General features: G+C 49.9%; 6 protein-coding genes across 6 annotated transcripts; 2 read left to right on the top strand and 4 right to left on the bottom strand.

Annotated features, from left to right (window-relative positions):
* The first annotated feature begins 3,184 nt into the window (after nt 1-3,184).
* mndB (glycoside hydrolase family 2 protein) lies at nt 3,185-6,403 on the top strand. The gene is made up of 5 exons (XM_741707.2): nt 3,185-3,555; nt 3,625-4,578; nt 4,636-5,066; nt 5,118-5,353; nt 5,416-6,403. Exons 1-5 carry the CDS (start codon nt 3,422-3,424, stop codon nt 6,196-6,198), a joined length of 2,538 nt encoding a protein of 845 aa, XP_746800.1. The 5' UTR covers nt 3,185-3,421; the 3' UTR covers nt 6,199-6,403.
* Nucleotides 6,404-6,482: 79 nt separating this feature from the next.
* On the top strand, nt 6,483-7,562 carry AFUA_7G01330 (translin family protein; the record flags this gene model as incomplete). Its single annotated transcript, XM_077805147.1, has 3 exons — nt 6,483-6,726; nt 6,810-6,827; nt 6,899-7,562. Exons 1-3 carry the CDS (start codon nt 6,521-6,523, stop codon nt 7,560-7,562), a joined length of 888 nt encoding a protein of 295 aa, XP_077661276.1. The 5' UTR covers nt 6,483-6,520.
* Nucleotides 7,563-7,841: 279 nt separating this feature from the next.
* AFUA_7G01340 (RPEL repeat-containing protein) lies at nt 7,842-8,457 on the bottom strand (the record flags this gene model as incomplete). The annotated part of the gene is made up of 3 exons (XM_741705.1): nt 7,842-8,020; nt 8,116-8,216; nt 8,300-8,457. The coding sequence occupies 3 exons, from the start codon at nt 8,455-8,457 to the stop codon at nt 7,842-7,844; spliced, it is 438 nt and encodes a 145-aa protein (XP_746798.1).
* Nucleotides 8,458-9,526: 1,069 nt separating this feature from the next.
* Nucleotides 9,527-10,863, bottom strand: AFUA_7G01350 (uncharacterized protein; the record flags this gene model as incomplete). Its single annotated transcript, XM_741704.1, has 2 exons — nt 9,527-10,643; nt 10,691-10,863. The coding sequence occupies 2 exons, from the start codon at nt 10,861-10,863 to the stop codon at nt 9,527-9,529; spliced, it is 1,290 nt and encodes a 429-aa protein (XP_746797.1).
* A 567-nt stretch (nt 10,864-11,430) lies between these two features.
* Nucleotides 11,431-13,101, bottom strand: AFUA_7G01360 (uncharacterized protein; the record flags this gene model as incomplete). The annotated part of the gene is made up of 3 exons (XM_077805148.1): nt 11,431-11,939; nt 12,012-12,078; nt 12,349-13,101. 3 exons carry the CDS (start codon nt 13,099-13,101, stop codon nt 11,431-11,433), a joined length of 1,329 nt encoding a protein of 442 aa, XP_077661277.1.
* Nucleotides 13,102-13,194: 93 nt separating this feature from the next.
* On the bottom strand, nt 13,195-14,733 carry AFUA_7G01370 (sulfurtransferase). The gene is made up of 2 exons (XM_741702.2): nt 13,604-14,733; nt 13,195-13,537 (listed from the first exon to the last, which is right to left on the bottom strand). Exons 1-2 carry the CDS (start codon nt 14,563-14,565, stop codon nt 13,483-13,485), a joined length of 1,017 nt encoding a protein of 338 aa, XP_746795.1. The 5' UTR covers nt 14,566-14,733; the 3' UTR covers nt 13,195-13,482.
* Between the last annotated feature and the right edge of the window lie 8 nt (nt 14,734-14,741).

Genomic DNA, 14,741 nt, shown 5'->3' on the forward strand with positions numbered 1-14,741 from the left:
CATCAACTTTGCTTGTCCGCTACATTTTCCCCCGCATTCCGGGGTCTACCGTTTAGCTACTCTGTAGTTGTACAATTGGACTGACTGCATGACGCCATGGGTGAACTCACCACAGTGGTAAGGTCTATCGATTCTTCTCACCGCGCAGACCCTGTCTTCCACAGTCCGGTTCCATTTGCCTCGTCCTCTTGGCGGGGGGCGAAAGGGGGGAGGGGCGAAAGAGAAAGAAAAGTAGAAGAGTATTATCCATGTTACTTTGTTTCTCATGTGCCTTGGGGAAAGGCGAACAGGTAGACCCGACCACTACCTTGCCTTAGTGGCTTCTCGGTCCTGCCGGCAGCTGGAAGGCAGCCATCATCACTGATTGGTAGATTCAAAATCTATTCCAATCAACTCCCCACATCTTCCATTTAATTTTCTGTTTCTGTCCCCTGTTGGACGCGTACGATGTGTTAGTTCATCACTGCCCAGTATACGAACTTTAATAGATTCAAGACAAAGCGAGTTGTTGAGCTCAGAATTCCTGTCAAGCAGAGACAGTCTTTCTCACCAGCCTTTTCTTGCATTGGTGTCGGCTTTTTGCATCTGTTCTTGCTGGCTTCATCCAAGAGACGGGGGAAATGCGATATCCAGACTGAGACTCGATAGGGTGTACTTGAACTAGGAGTTCCGACGTTTTATTGAGTACATGGCAGGCCATCTCCAATAGCGCCGGGGCCTCCTCGGCTACCATATCACAATAATAGTGAACGTGGCGCTGGGTTGCGAACATCATTACTATTAAACCCGACCACGAGTCCAGGAGAAGAGTCGCGACCTTCGCGACCAGCTACTTGACGAGCCATACTTTGATACAGGAGTGAGTTCATTTCCCCGCAAAAGAAAGACCGCAGGTCCCCATACTTGTTGCAGACAAGTAGCAATGATCAAATCATCTGATGGGCATCTCAATTGCAGGTACCGGGTGGCAAAAGAGTCGTGGTTGGTGAAGAGAGCGCACAGGCTGGTATGAGCGTGGGAGTAACGGTCACAGATCAAGAGAATGGAGCTATGATCCCTGCCATTTTAGTGCAATTCAATCTCAATATCAGAGGGTTAGCCTAATAGACAAAAGGCCAAACTCCAGAAGCGAGGGATAGCATCTATCAACTTGTGGCTTCTCCTTCCGCGGTAGCCGTCGGCTCACAGCCAACCAAGATGAGATCCTTCTGTCCGAATAGCAGATAACACAATGCTTTCTGCTGTGCCACAGTGGTGGCTCATACACTGCACAGTAATAATGGGATTCGAGACTGTCTCAAAAGTCGATCGCCTTGAAAAGCTCACGAAATTGTCGGTTACAAAGTGAACTCAGGTACGGATCTGGCGTATCCGTAGCAGATTTATTGACCTCCTTATTGCAGCCCCTGCTCAGGTCGTGCAATTTCAGTGTTGTTGAAAGAAATCGGAGACTCGATGGAGCCAAGACCGTCGTGTCGAGTGAGAGTACCTTGTAAGTGACTGACTGTGCACTAAGACGAAGTGTGGCTTCCAAGAACCAGAACCAGAAGGCTGCAAACCTTGAGAACTTTGGAGTTTGATGGCTAAGTCCACCCAAATACCGAGGTGCCTAGCCTTCCTTTGAGACTAAAGACAGCGTTCACTTTGAAATATTAACCGACCCTTACTAAGCCGCTACGTTGAAGGGGTCGGTTAAAGACTTGAATTTGTAGTTTCAGGCTGACCAGGGTTTGAGAGAACAAGATCAGAGGCCAGCCATACCGTGATTTACAATAATTGTCTGAAATCTCAGATTGAGGAACCCTCAAGCCATCTAGATTATTAGAGTTTCAATCTCTTGTCGATCTTAATTGTCAAACTCGCCTTAGAAAGCCTATCTAATCTATTCCGTAGCGACCATAGTGATTACGGAGAACGGATGAATAGACACTGAGTCGGAGTCTAGTCAGAGCAACCGAACCGAACCCTATGCCAAAACCCATTGAGGAATTTCAATGCTCCTTCCTCCACTTCTGATCACACGCTTACCTTGTTGACAGTTGGGACATTAACTGTCTCGGTTTGACAAGGATTCAACCATCTTGAGATGAAGGACTGATCGCTGACACCATGATTCATGTCTGTGGGGTCAGAAAACAACCATCAATTGATGAACCGGATGAAGAGGGGTTGGTGGGCTCCTAATAATCTGATACAATTGGTACTTTACAGCGTCGGACCATCTCCAATGTCGATTCTCAAGCCACAATGAGTGAAGACCCGCGAGAAGGGTGTCTGCTAGTGCTAGCGGCAAAAGGGAACCGTAAATTCAGGAGGGGCGAAGATTGTCAGTAGCAACTCACTCGCCCAAATCACAATCTCGATTAAAGAAAAATCTTTGAGGAGAGATATTTAGAGTACGTGGTGTTTCGTAGAAGTCATAGCAGGCAGCCTGAAGGCCTGAGGAGCATCATTCACTCTGTGCCTGACCCGTATGCGACTTTGCGGTAACTAACCTCATTGATGGGCAATAATTCCGTAGTCAGAAGGAAGCGTGATTGTACCAGGCCGCCAAGCCCGGAAATTCCGGCACACAGTTGAAAGTGATGGCAGAATATGGACTTTGAAGGCACGAGAGTAACGAAATCAAAGGATGGAGGAGCACAATCAACTATTATTTGAACCAATGACGAAGGCATATGTTGTCTCAAACACCGCTCACACTTCAGCAATTTCAAAGCGTCCGTATGGAATTGGAGTTGACCGAAGGCAGTGTCGTACGTAGTACAAGAGCTAGACGGAGGTGCAGCCGTTCCTAAAAGGGAATAAAGCGCGGGGATCAGTTCTTAGCGAGTCTGACGGTTCTGGCCTGTGGGCCTTACCAAGTCCCCAGAGTGTGTCCAGACTCAGAACGTCGCCCAGTACGGAAAGAGTTTTGAGACTGTATTCTGTAAAATAGAGGGAGTTTGCCATTTATCTTATCTGATGAGCTCAAATGGGATGTGGTTCAGGGTTCATTGCTGCTCCATAACACTGGGAAGACCGGGTGTTAAACTTGCGCTTAAGAACAATGAAGATGCTATCGCATATCACAACTAATCTGTATCCTAAGGCTGGGGTGGGGCGTAGAATCCGTACTGGGCTAGCCTAATTTGGAACGGAGAAGCGTCCCGAGAGGGCATTACCCATTTTGGCCAGCCTTCCACGTGAGAGGCGGAGAGGTCTCCGTGTTATGTGCTCATACTACGAACTCATGGAGACGTTGAGATGCTACAGTAAATATGGGGTGCTGACTCTAAATTCGCGGCTTCCCCCGCCAATGGAGGAATGGGGAATCAGAAGATTTCATCCATTCCTTCTCAGTCGTGGCCGGATTCTCCTGAACATCATCAAGTATCCGTTCCGGTTTTCGCGACAGCTCTAGTTACCCAGAACCGTCAAAATGTCGAAATTACAGCAATTCCCTCTATCCAAGGGATGGAGCTTCAGAGACAATGAAGCTACATCGGAAGATGCGTGGATGCCAGTTCCTGTTGTTCCCTCCGTCGTCCATCAGGATCTTCAAGCAAATAACAAGTATGGCAAACTTTTAAGTCTGCACTAACTGGCCGAGCTAACTATTGTTTTTTTTCCCTGGGGGTACAGGCTGAAGGATCCCTATATCGGGTTCAACGAGCTCGAGGCGAGATGGGTCAACGAGAAATCGTGGACCTACAAAACTGTTTTCCAGAAACCAGCTGCTCCCGCTGGATCTTGCATTGTCCTAGCATTCGACGGCCTGGACACATTCGCTAAGGTCAAACTTGACGGCAACGTCATCCTCGAGAACGATAACATGTTCCTTGCTCGTCGCGTCGACGTCACCAAGGCGCTGGAAGCCGAGGGTGACCACGTTTTAGAAATCGACTTCGACTGTGCCTTTCTGCGTGCAAAAGAGCTTCGCAAGCAGGACCCCAGGCACAATTGGGCCTCCTTCAATGGTGACCCTTCCAGACTTAGTGTACGAAAAGCTCAATACCATTGGGGCTGGGACTGGGGCCCGGTTCTCATGACCGCTGGCATCTGGAGAGAAGTGCGACTTGAGGTTTACTCTGCAAGAGTCGCGGATCTTTGGACCGAAGTGCAATTGGCTTCGGACCATCAGAGTGCTCAGGTTACTGCTTTTGTTGAAGTAGAGTCTGTGCACTCTGGTTCGCACAGGGCTTGTTTCACTCTCAGCTTGCATGGCCAAGAAATCACCAGAGAGGAGATTGGTGTGACTGAGAATGGCACCGCTAAGGCTACCTTTGATGTCAAGGAGCCCTCACTCTGGTGGCCCCATGGCTACGGTGACGCCACCCTCTACGAAGTATCTGTGTCCCTGGTTAAGGAGCAGGAGGAGCTTCACAGAGTTTCCAAGAAATTCGGTATCAGAACCGCCGAGGTCATTCAGCGGCCTGATAAGCACGGAAAGTCCTTTTTCTTCCGTGTCAATGGCGTCGATATCTTCTGTGGTGGTTCCTGTTGGATCCCAGCCGATAACCTCCTTCCCAGCATCACCGCTGAGCGATACCGCAAATGGATTGAGCTCATGGTTCATGGCCGTCAAGTGATGATCAGGTAAGCTGTGGTCATTAGCCTCATCATCCCCTTTGATGCATAGCTAACAGTTAACAGAGTGTGGGGTGGTGGCATCTATGAGGATAACAGCTTCTACGACGCGTGCGACGAACTCGGTGTGCTGGTTTGGCAAGACTTTATGTTCGGCTGTGGAAACTACCCAACCTGGCCCAACCTGCTCGAGTCCATCCGAAAGGAATCTGTCTACAACGTTCGTAGGCTGCGTCATCACCCATCCATTGTCATCTGGGTTGGCAACAATGAAGATTACCAGGTTCAAGAGCAAGCGGGTCTCACTTACAACTATGAGGACAAGGACCCAGAAAACTGGCTCAAGACCGATTTCCCTGCCCGTTACATCTATGAGAAGCTCCTCCCAGAGGTGGTTCAAGAATACTCTCCTGGTACTTTCTATCACCCTGGTAGCCCTTGGGGTGATGGGAAGACCACGTCCGACCCTACCGTTGGTGACATGCATCAATGGAACGGTATGTTCATTGCGTCCCACTTCACTAATCATTGAGTAATACTGGCAATAGTCTGGCACGGTACACAGGAGAAATACCAAATCTTCGATACCCTTGGCGGACGATTCAACAGCGAGTTCGGAATGGAAGCATTCCCGCACATGTCAACTATCGACTACTTTGTTGAGAACGAGGCGGACAAGTATCCTCAATCGCATGTCCTTGACTTTCATAACAAGGCCGACGGCCATGAGCGCAGAATCGCGACATACCTTGTTGAAAACTTGAGGACGGCAACAGACCTGGAAGTATGCAATGCTGCTGCGCTGGTAATCATACGTGATAGTTTCATGACTGACTCAAAATGCAGACGCACATCTACCTCACACAGGTCGTTCAAGCAGAGACAATGATGTTCGGATACCGGGGATGGCGCCGCCAATGGGGTGACGAGAGACACTGTGGTGGTGCTCTCCTCTGGCAGTTGAACGATTGTTGGCCTACGATCTCCTGGGCTATCGTAGACTATTTCCTACGGCCCAAGCCTGCGTTCTACGCTGTGGCACGAGTGCTGAACCCTATTGCGGTTGGTGTTCGTAGAGAGCATCATGACTGGAGCGTGACCCACGCACAGCCTCCCAAGACGAGCAAGTTTGAACTCTGGGTTGCCAGCAGCCGTCAACAAGAGATCCAAGGTACGGTGGAGCTCCGGTTCCTTTCCGTCAACACTGGACTTGAAGTCCGCGAGCGCATTGTGCACGAGAACGTCAGCATAGTGCCCAATGGCACAACCAACCTCATTGTGGACGGTCTGATCGACCACACAGTCCACTCCGAACCTCATGTCCTTGCTGCGCGAATCTGGGTGGATGGCCAGCTCGTTGCAAGGGATGTGGACTGGCCCCAGCCATTCAAATACCTTGATCTCTCAGATCGCGGTCTTGAGGTCAAGAAGATCTCTGAATCGGAGGATGAACAGACGCTGCTCATCAGCACGAAAAAACCAGTCAAGTGCCTAGTCTTCGAGGAGCGTGAGGGCGTTCGAATCAGTGACAGTGCTATGGACATTGTGCCTGGTGACGACCAGAGAGTGACCATCAAGGGCCTGAAGCCGGGTGACGCTCCTCTTAAGTACAAGTTCCTTGGACAGTAGAAGTCGGTTGGAATTATGGGACACTAGAACAGACGCATATTTCGAGGCATTGCATTGCCCATCCAGGACGATAACTATTAAGATGAAGACTGCTCACTCACCTCTTGAGCCAGCCAACCCATGAAAATAGAATAGAATGTTACCTGAACTAGGTAGTCTGTGAAGCAAAATCCCGGTGTAGGAGTCCTGAATGCAGATCTTATCAGATAACAATCACCCCAAAACGGTTAAGCCCAGCGGAGGAATGACGACCATGACCGTCAATCAATCGCAATTTGTACTATCACCCCAAAAACAGTCCAAACTCCAGCAACATCACCCCATGGCAGGTAACAAGCGATCGTGGGAAGGCAATCCGGTGAGAGTTGAGAAAACACAGACAAACATGGCCGTAGCACCAGTCGATCAGCCTTCTACACATATTCTTTCCATGTTCGAGACCTTCCGCGACGAACTCGATCAGCACCACGACCGCCGAGAACGAGTCATCAAGACGAGCAGAGATATTACAGCCCTGAGTAAGAAGATGTTAGTGCCCTGTCCCGTTCGTCCCGTTTGCATACATTCGCACTCAAGCTCAATTCGCGGACGCTAACGTTTCCAACTACCAGAATCTTTTCGTTACAACGGTTAGCCTACCGATCCAGCATCCTCCTCCGCTTTTGTCAGTCTCAATGGAACACCATTAACAATCCTCCAGTGTCCGCACAATAAAAGCCCCCATCCCCGTTCCAATCGCAAAAGAGACCAAAACCCGCTTCGACCAAATCTCCACCCTCTTCCAGAACGTCATCCCCGACGTCACCGGCCTCAACAGCTGGCGCTACCAGCGCCAACTCAGCGGCGCCATCCAGGAATTCATCGAAGCGCTCTCTTTCAACCACTATCTACAGACCCAATCCCTCATCTCCCACGCCGAAGTCAGCAAGCACCTTCCTGCCGAGATCCTCGTCACGGAAGAAGATTACCTGTTGGGCATGTTCGATCTAACCGGTGAAATGATGCGGTTTGCGATTACGTCATTGTCGACGGGGACGATGGGGCAGGAGGATAGCGGCGGTGATGATCTGGCGGCGCGGGATATTTCTGGAGCTGGTGCGCATCATAGTCTGCCGAAGCTGCCGGCCACGCAGGCGGGTATTGTTGTTGATTTGCGGGAAATGCGGTCGTCGTTCGAGTTGCTGAGTGTGCCGCGGCGGCATGCGAATAATATGCTTTGGGATATGGGGAAGAAGGTGGAAGTAATGCAGAATAGTGTGGAGAAGGTTGAGCGGGCTGCGTATGGGATTTTGGTGCGTGGTAGTGAGCGGCCGTCGGGGTGGACGCCGGATTTGTCCGCGCCGGTTGATATGGAGGTTTATTGATTAGCTGCATCTACGTCGTGCATCGCAGTTGTTTAGATTACATGTACTCATCTCTGTAACGAATCACAGAGTTACTATGTACGTCCTACCAGAAGTCATGGCATTGTCAAATCTCATGAAAGCGTGTGCATCATCAAGTAAAAATAAGCATAAGCATGTACGGAGGCTACGGCAGTCTCCCCATTCAAAGCATATACCCATCAAAAAACGCCCAATTGCCCATCCTAATTCCATATCGAGATCCGTAAGCCCTAATCAACCCGTCCAGGACTACTACGCCTACACAGCCGGGCACCTCGGGTCCTCATCTTCCGTCAAGATACCCTGCGAGATAAGCTCCTCCGGCTGCGGTCTACGCTGCAGCTTCTGGTCAAGGTTATCAGCGAGCATATGCTTCTCGAGTTCCTTTGCGTTGGCCTGCAGCGCCGGCGCGGCGTTGATATGCGGGAGGATGTTACCTGTCATAAGCAATCAGCTTCTCTGTCCATACATCAATCGAGTATATCGGTCAATAGTTCTTCGCTGGAGGAGGTTAAGGAAAAGGAATACACACGTTCAACAAGCTCATCCCGATCGGGACGATGCTCGAGATGTTTCTTCAGGCTGTCTGTTGTACGCTGGCGCGCAAGTTCTGCTCTGGCTGCCTGAAGGGATCTACGTAGTTCCGGTACGTCTTAGTACTCGTGCATGGCCATGTGGGATTCAGATTTGGGGCGTGGTAGCTGGTGATCACTTACGGCGCCACGGTAGTATCGAGCAGGATATGTCTTTCTTTGAGATCCTGAGGGTCGGGTCGAGTCTGGAGGTGTTTCTCGAGAGAATTGCGACGTTCCATGGACGAGGCTGAGAGCGGACTTTCGTCGATTTCGGCGTTGGGAATGATGATATTGTCCATGATAGCGATAGCGATAGCGATAGGGGGATGCTGGTAAGTGCGGATACGTAAGGACTGAGATATATATACTTGCGGAGATTCAACTGACTACTTTAACGGCAACACAGTTACGAATCCAGAGAGAACGGTTGCAGCGGGATAAGAGCAGATACCAGGCTAATAATTGGGGATGAAGAAGAACGTGATGAGGTCCGACGTGATGATGCTCTTGACAGACATGAATGGTAGGTCAAGTGATGATGATGCGGAGGCCAGTTCCACGGGACCTATTGAGGGTGAGTCGGCGGGGCAACAGAAGCCAAAGAAGTATCAGCCAAATGTCACCCCGCATACATCAAACGGAAGACGTCGCATCAGAAAGTCTGATTTTTGTAGGATAATTTTCTTCACTGAATTTAGAAATGAATACTGGGATACACTCATCCACTCTGACAATAAAAGAAGTAAGCATAGCATCACACATGTCAATTTGCTGACCCTCGATACCGCCTCCTTTCTGCGAAACCATTCTGAGACTGGCATCATATTGTCCAACAAAATCAAGCAACGAAACAACAACTGTCATCTGTGTGTTTCCAGTATGGACGTGTTGAAGGAGACGGATTAGATCTTTGGACCGTATGACGTTGGAAAGAATGATGGGTCCTGAAGTACCATCTGTTAACGTGGAAACAAATTGAAGACATCAGCGTGTTTCGCACTGTAAAGGAAAGTCAACGGCATAGGAAGTCTTCAGATCCCCGCAGCTAGACTCGAGACCATTTCTGATGCTTCAAACCCTTTCGATCGTAGTTGCGATGGCAGAGTGGTACCTTCCGATCGGAACCGTGCTGTGCTCGATTCGCGAATCGTTTGCCTCATTCCTGTACATGCATGCCACACCTTCGGGAGAACCCGTCTGTCTCATCCATAGGCCACCGGTCAACTTTCGAAATCCGACCAGTACGAAGTACAGCCAATGCAGATAATTCCCTTCTCTGCTTCGAATTACAACCGTAGAGGTCTATTTTGAGAAACTTGCAGAAGCCCGGTTCGCCAGTTGGACGATTGACGAACCTTTGCCTTCCCATCAAGGAACCCAGAGCTTGCCTCGACCACGATTGTTACCACGAGCAGGTCCTCGGGATGCTCCACGACGACCACGAGATGCACCAGCAAGGCCACGAGCGGCCCCAGCTTGAGTGCTCAAGTCGACGGTAGGCTGTTGCTTGGCAGTGGGGCCTAAGGACCGACTGAAAGAATCGGGGTCGATGGGCTGCGTGGGGATCTCAACCACACTCTCCACGGGAGCTGCGACCACTTTGGGGGCAGTGGTTTTACGGTTGGCGCTTGCGCGCGAACCCCCGCCTCTCGCTACTCCTTTTCCACGGCCACGAGGCACGAACACCAATTCATCCTCGTCGCTCTCGTCCTCGTACGAGAGCAACGATTTCGGTTCAGACACCTGAGTCTTCTCAACGTACTTGCAACGGTTCTTGTACTCTCGTTCTTCATACTGGATCGAAGTTCGTAGTTGATGGATGTTCTTGACGGCAATACCGAACTTTTGAGCCCACAATCCCGTTACCTTATCATTTGTGACGAGAATACAAGCCTTCGCTGCATTAGTGGCATCGGGACCACTGTGCAGGCGCCATAGAATGGCACTGAGAAGCGGACGGAGTACTACCGGGACTGTAGGAACCACAGACCCCGAGGCAGTGCGCCGATGTCCGCTCTCAATCTTTAAAGTGGCCTCATTTGTTACTCTATTGTCTGCAGCCGTGCGCAGATTGGAGTCCTCGGGGCTTGTGCGCGAACTTCTCGACGAGGGCGATGAGGCAGGATTGCTGTGCGTACCCGCGGAGGGAATCGACGCGGCGTCGGATTCGGTCTTGAAGTTGAGCTTGTTAAGAAGCATCTGCGACAGATCATCCGGGGCCGCGCCATTTTTCTTGGTGCTGCTCTTCATCTTCTCGGCTGGCGTCTCCCGGGGCGACTGCTCCTCCGTGTCATCTCCGTTAGGCGCCTCGGGTTCCTCCTCAAACTCCGGCAGAAAGAACTTCTCCGCCTCTTCCCAATTCTCGTACTGCTCCATGGGGCCTTGGAGAACGATGCTATCGGCAGGAATATTATCTTTGCCGGAAGTGACTCGATCGAGGAAGCGGACAGCCTCACGGGAGTTGATGGCGATCTGGGATCCGGCTCTTTTCAACGCATGCAGGCGTTCAAGGGCTGGAAAACAGCAGAAAACCTAATGAGCGAGCGGGACGGAGGAATGGCGTCTCGGAAATCAATGTACTTACTGTAAAGAGGGACGATGAGGGTAATGGCGCCGCTTGTGGTCCATCTTTTGATTTCGCTGATGTTGGTGGTTAGGGCCGTTTCATCCACGGCACAATGGAAGACCTTGCGTCCGGCTGACATGGCTCTCAATGAGTGACGGGTGACCGGCCGCTCTGATGAAAAAAATCGAACAATCAAGGCAGGACAACGCAGTCCTACACTAGACGGCTAGCTTTGACGACCGCGACTAGGCCGCAGTGCGATGTTAGCGGGATGCTAGAACTCCCGAAGGAGGTTTGGGTGGCTAGACGGAGGCGGAGGACTTTGGGAATGTGGGGGCATGAATGAAGTGGATGCATGTAGCAGAGCCAGACAGCACGGACAACCACCCTGCGTACAGCTTATACTCACAAGAGAACACTATTTCACAAGTAAAGCTCATCAGCAGCATCTTGTGGTTCTTTATAATAATGAATGTGAACGGTAGTGAGCCCGTGAGAGGGTATAACTCGATCCTACAGCGGCGGATCAACTCGAAGCCGCGGAGAATTAGTCGATCAGAGAGCCTTTGACTAAGCACTAAAGCTCTTAACGTAATCGGTAAGCGAGCGGATCACGCAACCGAGCGGATCACCATACCATAGAATTTGGCCGCGGCCGAAATTGGAGGCTATTTTGAACCCCTAAAACATGATTTTATTACTAAATCTAGTTATTCTTGCGCTGCGGACATTGCAATCGCCTATGGCCTAGAATATGGCAGTCACTGCAGCGTGGGGGTGCCCGTTGAGGGCGTTGTTCTGTATCTACTACCTGCTCTGGAGGGATAGTTGGGATAGCTTCAGCAGCCTGATCCCTGCGTTGAATGATCTCCTGCCCTTCCTGGATAGATAATCCCACTGCAGTTTCTATCTGCCGCCTAGATCGCTTCTGCTTTTGAAGGTGCTTTTCATGTGCAGCACGTAGATCATGATTTTCCTTTGCAAGAAGGGCAGCGTTATTCATTGCCATCTCACACCCCTTGATAATCTGACCTAGCACAGCCTTTGTAGGGGTAGGAGGGCTGTATGTACGCTCCCTAAGTAGCTTCTTAAGCGTAGTTTCCTGCTTCTTCAGCTGCTTGAGATTGTAAGGTGTTTTTGGGACAGAATTAGTTGATCGGCTGCCTGGTGGTGTAGGTGTTCTAAGCTGGATATTAAGCTGACTGAGCACCCGATCTGGATTCAGTGGTATTAATCCAGTTGCTGAAAAGCCACTTTTAATATTATCTGCTGAAAAGATTGCCGTACGAGCTTGTGGATAGGCCTCAAGGAAATCAAACTTATCAATATGGTTGAAACCAAGCCGCATCTTATCCTCAATCAAGCGGCCATACGCACGCTTAAGAGGAGAGAAACAGCCAACATCTAGAGGCTGGAGGAGATGTGATGAATGTGCAGGCATGCAGATTGGAATGATATCATTCTCAGTGCAGATTTGATCAAACTGTGGTGTTAGATGGCTCCCATGGCCATCAAGAATTAATAGTCGATATCTACCAGTTGTACGACTGGTAGTAGCAGGAATAAAGACTTTTTGAAGCTATCGTAATCCAATCTGATCAGTCGTCCATCCATTCTCACTGACCTCGATCCGCCAGTCTGCTGGTAAGGCTGTATCTTGATACCAGCCCTCAATATGGACCTTTCCCTTGAAGATAATGCATGGTGGAAGCACCCAGCCAGTAGAGTTAATACACTCTATAGAGGTAACCCATTCGCGGTTCCCTGGCTGGATAAGGAAGGGCCGACTAAGCATCTCAGCTCTTGTAACTACCTTAGCAGTAGCTACTAAGCCCATTGCAAAGCCAGTTTCATCAAAGTTGTAGATATCTTCCAGTGTAATCCCATGCTGCATTATTATGATCTGGACACGATTGAACCATTCCAGGATGATCTTTGGGTCTTCACATTTAGCACGCTGGTGGTTATAGCGCCTAGAGAATCGGGTTTTGATCTCATCATGCCGATTAATGAAGTTATATACCCATTTCTCTCCAACAGTCTGGGTAGGAGTTGAACCACGCTGCGCAAGCAGGATATTCGCCATTTCTCGTACATGGGACGGTCGGGGAGCCGCTCCACGTTGATCCATAGATAGAATCCATCTAATAAGTGAATCCTCTTCATTCTGAGTCATTTTATGGCCATTTGCGCGTAATTCAGCTCGAAAAGTATGCCCCTTTAGGCGCCGCTGGAGGGTAGTATAAGGCACATTATAGACACGCGCAGCTTCACGAATATTGAGAATTTCCTTATTTTTCAAAGCTGATACTGCAAGTAGGACCCTTCCCTCCTGCTCAACTGAATTTTTTGAGTTTATACGCGCTTTTGGTGGCATAGTGGCTGGCTGAGCACTGCAGCTTTTGAAATAGAAGTCAAAACGCGTTTGGTGATCCGCTCGGTTGCGTGATCCGCTCGCTTACCGATTACGTTAACTAAGCTAACTAACCACCTTGTAGACGGCGGATGGTGTGAACCAGGAGGAAACCGCCATCCTTACTCAACACATTATGCGGAAGATTTCAAATGAATAGGAATATGCACATTGTTATTCCCTGTAGTACAATCTATCGCACAGCAGTGAAGGTCTAAGTTATTCGTGTGTGCTAGCGCTCTAACGCAAATCGATATGTGTTCCAGACAGAACAGAAATGGTGTCATACAAGCCCTTCAAGATCGTATAATGGCCACAATAATAATAGGGGGTTTCCTCATTTCCTCATGTTGCCTTCTTAATTAGACCCTCGGAATCGTTGACACGCTGTGCCCATTCACTATTTGCGAAGAGTCAGCGTCTAAACTCGTAGGCACAAGGCAAAGAGAAAAAAAAAGATACTTACGTCCAGCTCCCGTCATAAACCCTCCGAAGACTGGGATTTCCATAATCTGCCACATTCAAAGCAGTCTCAATGACACTGGCCGTCACGCCGGTTCCGCATGTGCTGATGATGGACTTGGTTTCATCGACTTCGTGCTTCTGAAAGACCTTGCGTAGCTCTTCAGGAGCAAGATAGGTCTTTGTTTCAGGGTCAAGAAGTTCTTGAAATGGCAAGCTCTTGGAGCCAGGGATATGCCCCGAAGACAAACCCGGGCGCGGTTCGGGATCAGTACCCGCCCATCGCCCGTAAGATCTAGCATCTAGGATCTCGACCTCCTTTGATCCTTCTTTTCGGTGTTCCTTGGCAATCTCCTTCAACTCTCGGTACGGAATCACCAGCTTAGAGTCGAACTGTGGGAGGGGGTAGCTGGTTTTCTCCACAGGCGCTGGCTCCCCAGTCTCCGTTGGATAGCCGTCACGAACCCACAACCTGTAGTTGTTGAGGACATGAACCCTTGGATGCCCAAATACTCGTAAGGTCCAGCCAACACGAGGGGCGCTGAAGATGCCAAGCTCTTCTGTATCGTAAACCACAACCTCGTCGTCGCGTCGAATACCAAGCTCGCTCATCGCCTCAGCAAACGTTTCCACAGTAGGAAGCATATGCGGGTAGGGAGATTCAGAGTCCTTGATCGCGTCTAGATCGAAAAATCGTGCCTGAGGGATTCGATGCTTTCGAAAAGCATCAATGCCTTTGCGGCCCTCGGGGTCATTGGGCATGAACCACGCGGCACATAAAGGGATTACACGTGGAGAAGTGGAGATCTTCGTGGTCGGGTTCTTCTTCAAAGCTTCATGGAGTTCTCTGGGTGACACGAGGTAGGAAGAGAATGAGATCTGGCGGCTCTGGTGCTGAGAAATAGCCATGGTAGGACGCATCAAACGAGTCGGTGAGGGAATGCTACGAAGAGTCGCAAAAGCCATTCTCGCGACGAGTTCTCAGTGGGGATGATCGATAAAAATAATTTACATACCGAATGACGAATATCGTGATCAAATTAGGTCAGTTAACCTCCAAACTGGGTAGACTGTAGAGGAGAGGTGTACGGATGGCGGGGGAGCCTTTTCCATCTACTTATCTAGGCGTGCGGAGTCGGCCA

Source organism: Aspergillus fumigatus, chromosome 7, assembly GCF_000002655.1.
Source record: "Aspergillus fumigatus Af293 chromosome 7, whole genome shotgun sequence".
NCBI lineage: Eukaryota > Fungi > Ascomycota > Eurotiomycetes > Eurotiales > Aspergillaceae > Aspergillus > Aspergillus fumigatus.

What these genes read in the sequence shown, in the direction of transcription:
- mndB (XM_741707.2), top strand. Translation starts at nt 3,422, where the DNA reads ATGTCGAAATTACAGCAATTCCCTCTATCCAAGGGATGGAGCTTCAGA. An exon ending in TGACATGCATCAATGGAACG is followed by an intron (nt 5,067 to 5,117) that starts GTATGTTCATTG and finishes TACTGGCAATAG; the next exon opens with TCTGGCACGGTACACAGGAG. An exon ending in GGACGGCAACAGACCTGGAA is followed by an intron (nt 5,354 to 5,415) that starts GTATGCAATGCT and finishes CTCAAAATGCAG; the next exon opens with ACGCACATCTACCTCACACA.
- AFUA_7G01370 (XM_741702.2), bottom strand. Translation starts at nt 14,565, where the DNA reads ATGGCTTTTGCGACTCTTCGTAGCATTCCCTCACCGACTCGTTTGATG. An exon ending in GTTTATGACGGGAGCTGGAC is followed by an intron (nt 13,538 to 13,603) that starts GTAAGTATCTTT and finishes CTTCGCAAATAG; the next exon opens with TGAATGGGCACAGCGTGTCA.